General features: G+C 38.1%; 1 protein-coding gene across 1 annotated transcript in view; it reads left to right on the top strand.

Annotated features, from left to right (window-relative positions):
• The first annotated feature begins 1232 nt into the window (after nt 1-1232).
• The window catches only part of LOC111410488 (protein OBERON 4-like), a 6100-nt gene continuing 2604 nt past the window's right edge, over nt 1233-4728 (top strand). Inside the window, exon 1 of the mRNA XM_023040841.1 lies at nt 1233-4558. Coding sequence (XP_022896609.1) covers nt 1711-4558 — 2848 coding nt within the window. The 5' untranslated portion in view covers nt 1233-1710. The remainder of the gene's footprint in view (nt 4559-4728) is intronic.

Raw genomic sequence — 4728 nt, 5'->3', positions numbered from 1 at the left:
TTTTTTGTACATAACTATTTGCAGGCCCGTTTGGTAGGGATTTTGAGAATTAATTTTTTGATCGTTAGAAAAAAAGTGGGGTCCACATGTGAGAGAAGAAGTCAAAAATTACGGCTTGAATAGTAAAATAACGGTCAAAAAATCAATTTTTTGGGACAAAAAATCCCTACCAAACTGGGCCTGCATAATATTTCACATAATGATGAGGTGTCAAAATATAAATGGAGAAATTATTTAATTGATAAGATTTTGATCCAATTAAATTTCGCCACATCATCCGTTGATAAATTATTATGTAGATGTGGTACAATCCAAAATAAATAAATCTCCATTTTTTTCAAATTATAACGAGTAGAATAGTATTTTTTTTGGAAAATGGATAATTGAAAATAAAGGAATTTTTTTGATTTACGTATAATATTACTTTATAAAATATTGTGTAATTGAAAATAGAAGATAAAAAAATAAAATTTAATTTTATGGAGGCCAAATGTGAGCTAAATAACATAAATCGCAATATTCAAATTAACAACATAAATAATAAATGTTTTATTATAGCGACAAATCAAATGGTGGAATGAGAATCCCAAAGTCAAAGTAATATTCTTCTTTTAATAGCCTGAAACTGAGGGCGTAGTACGCACCCCCAGGCCTTTTCAGTTCCCGAAGCATTGACCTCTCAGCACACTTTGCGTATTCAAGTGTCCCTTCTCTCCCACGCCTGTCCATGATGTTAAAAATCTCCGTCCAATAGAAATATTGAAACACAGAGATAATTCCCTCGAAGGGTGTATGAATGAAAAATGGATAATTGAAAATAAAGGAATTTTTTTGATTTACGTATAATATTACTTTATAAAATATTGTGTAATTGAAAATAGAAGATAAAAAAATAAAATTTAATTTTATGGAGGCCAACTGTGAGCTAAATAACATAAATCGCAATGTTCAAATTAACAACATAAATAATAAATGTTTTATTATAGCGACAAATCAAATGGTGGAATGAGATTCCCAAAGTCAAAGAAATATTCTTCTTTTAATAGCCTGAAACTGAGGGCGTAGTACGCAACCCAGGCCTTTTCAGTTCCCGAAGCATTGACCTCTCAGCACACTTTGCGTATTCAAGTGTCCCTTCTCCCCCACGCCTGTCCATGATGTTAAAAATCTCCGTCCAATAGAAATATTGAAACACAGAGATAATTCCCTCGAAGGGTGTATGAANCCCACGCCTGTCCATGATGTTAAAAATCTCCGTCCAATAGAAATATTGAAACACAGAGATAATTCCCTCGAAGGGTGTATGAATCTGTTTGTTTGCAAACCTAAATATTCATATGCGAGTATGCAGCGCCTGAACCCGGTATATTGGCTTGTTGGGTTTACTGTATATATAGTTTAACATATGCGAGACCTACTATTTCTTCAGCTCAAGGAGGAGTTTAATTGGTTTTTATATCCACTTTGAATGAAATGAAAGATTGTTTTGTAGTTTTACTGCTTGATATGTTTGCTTAGAGACCTCGGGCTTTCAAGCTTTCTTGATATGTTTAGTTTATGGAGTTTGGATTCTTGTAAACATTTGAGTAATGACGAAACATTTATATTAGTAGCTTGGGAGAATTAAAGGAAAGCTTATGGCTCTTTGTAATTTTGTTTGATCATCTGTGTTGTGTGTAGTCCTGGTAGTTGTTTTTCTTTTCTTTAAATATGAAGAAATTGAGATCAAGTGATAATATTGAGTCGAACGGGGATAAAGGTATTACGAAAGATTGGGGAAGGAGAGAGGATGATTTGAGTTTGCACCGCTCATCATCTTCTCGTAATAGGAGCTTTTACTACAGGTATACTGAGAGTGGGAAAAGGGGTTCGTCGTCGTCATCATCTAGGTATGATGATCGCGAGAGTTCAAGGTTGGTTAGAAAGCCAAAGGATTATGATTTTTCTAGTTACGGTAAGAGAAAGAACTACAATCGTCACAAAGATGGAAATAAAAGAGGGATTTTGAGCTCTTCACCGCGGGATGGATATGGTAAGGATGGAATGAATAGTTGTGAAAGCTCTTTGGGACCAAGGAGAGACTTTCCGAAGGGATTTAGGTCAGAAAGGGATAGGTCGGGGAGGGAGGGTAGAGTATCATCTTGGTGGAAATTTGGTGCCGTGAAAGAGAGTGATGATGGGACCGGGAGTGATGGTAGTGAGTTAGTTAGAGGAAGTAGAGAAGCAGAGCATGTTGGTAAGGTGAAGTCTCCTCAGGGAAAGAGTGATGTGAAATCTCCAGCTTGGTCTAAGGACTCTCGCATTGAGTGGTCGAAGAGTGTTGTCGAAGTCGAGATATGTGAAGATTTGCCAGTGGAGAGCGGTGTCCATGGTAGTGAAAGGGAAGAAGGGGAGCTGGAACCTGATCCTCAGCCAGAATCTTTGAGTAACGCAGTCGTTATGGATGAAAGTGCTGTTGAATTGAACTCTCAGAAGGAGCTCAATAGTGAATGCAATGGTGAGAATAATGTTTCGCAGGAGAAGGCAAATTTCTTATCTGTCAAACAAGAAGATGCGAGTAAAGTGGACGACTGTGTGGAGACAGAAAAAATTGGACTATCCAAAGAAGACCAAGAAGACCTGAACAAAGCTATGGAGTTGCCATATTGTCCGGATACTTCACTCCAGGGAACAGGTGAAATTGGAGATGAAAATGAAACGATAGGCAGTAGAGGTAGCAGTGATGAGGAGGCCAGAATAGAAGCTCGCTGTGGGGACATTGAAGCTACATGTGCCATGAATCCATCAGCATCACAAGACGAACAAAAGGGAGATAAGGGTATGGATCTCGAAGTAAAGGAATTTGATACCGAAATGGATGAAAATGAGCGATTTAAAGAAAGTGAAGTGCCTGTGATAGAGCCGACAGGCCAAGATTTGAAGGATAAGGGCAAAATTGTTGCATTATTGCCAAAAAATAATCCTCATTCTGCAGAAGGTTTGGAGGTTGAAAAGCTTTCAAAGGAGGACCGAGAATCATTTGAAGAGAATGAAATGCAAGATTTAAGTACAAGGGGATACGAATTTTTCTCCACTAATCCAGTTAAAGAGCAGGACAAAGTTGAGCAGTCAAATCATAACCAGCCTAAAGATGAAAATTTGGCTCTTGAACTTTCTCTTAGTTTGCCTAATGTTTTATTACCAAGCAGTGCTCATAATAGAGGCCTGGGACCTAGGTCTCCTAGTCATGGAAGAAGTGCTCAATCCTTTCCTAGCACATTTCACACTAATTCTGATGGATTAACAATGTCAATGTCTTTTTCGGGCTCTCAGCAGTTCAGTCACAATCCTAGCTGTTCTCTGACTAACATCACATTTGATTATGAAAAATCTGTTGGTAGTCGGCCCATATTTCAGGGAGTGGACTGGAAATCTCTGTCTTCAGATGAGAATAAGAACAAAGTAGTTCCGGTGTCTCAAGGCATAGGATCCAAAGCAAATGGCTTACAAAAGCACTCTCAAGCATCTCGAGGGAATTTAAGTGGACAAGCTGTTCCAAAAGTACCTATTGAATTAGAAAAGCAGTTGAGTTTTAATACACGCTTATCTGGAGCACATAGTGTTGAGTCTCATGAAAATGGACCACAATATGGCAAAGCAAGGAGACAAGTAACAAAAGAGAAAGATAGTGATACTTTACATAGGATCAATTACCCAGATGGAGAAAAGCAAGCATTGGTGGTTGTAGCTGACTTTGCTGAGTCAATAATTACTATGATAGTTTCTGAACCAGCAGAGTCAATGGCCCAGAGGTTTAATGATATAGCCGAAAAGCATGTGGCATGTGTGAAGGATTTCGTCCATGACATCATCTCAAATCCAGCTAAGCAGTGGCAGCTGAGTGCTTTGCAGAAAGAATTGCGGAACAGGTCAGACATTCAGCTGAATGTTCTAATGAACTTGCATCGTCCTCAGTTGGAGATCCTGGTGGCTCTCAAAATGGGCCTGCAAGTATTCCTCAAGCAAAATCATGACATACCACCTTCTGATTTGGCAGAGATATTTTTAAATATGAGATGTAGAAATCTCACTTGCCGAAGTCTTCTGCCTGTGGATGAATGTGATTGCAAAATATGTGTGCAGAAGAATGGCTTTTGCAGGGAGTGCATGTGTCTCGTGTGTTCCAAGTTTGACATGGCCTCTAACACATGTAGTTGGGTTGGGTGTGATGTATGTCTACATTGGTGCCATGCAGATTGTGGGTTACGGGAGTCTCACATTAGAAATGGGAACAGTGGATCTGGTTCTCAAGGCACTACAGAAATGCAGTTCTATTGTGTGGCCTGTGATCATCCTTCTGAAATGTTCGGTTTTGTGAAAGAAGTGTTTCAAAACTTTGTCAAAGAATGGACGGCAGAAAACCTTTCCAGAGAACTCGAATACTTGAGAAGAATATTTTTTGCGAGCAAGGATGAAAGAGGGAAACAACTTCATGAGATTGCCATTCAGATGCTATCTAAATTGAAAAATAAAGCTGGCCTTTGGGAGATGCAAAAGCAAATTATGGCTTTCTTCAGTGGTAGGCACTAAATTCTTGATCAAGTTGGATTACTTCGCTATATTTTATTATCTGCTACCATACCTCACTTTATGTTGGATTAAAGCATCATAATTCTTAACATAAAATTTGGATAAAGTACACATGATGCATGTTTTCTTTATAACTTTTATCGAAACATTTTTTTTTTT

Source organism: Olea europaea, chromosome 15 (assembly GCF_002742605.1).
Source record: "Olea europaea var. sylvestris chromosome 15, O_europaea_v1, whole genome shotgun sequence".
Lineage (NCBI taxonomy): Eukaryota > Viridiplantae > Streptophyta > Magnoliopsida > Lamiales > Oleaceae > Olea > Olea europaea.
Note: the sequence above shows the minus strand (reverse complement) of the source record. Positions and strands in the feature narration are given on the sequence as shown.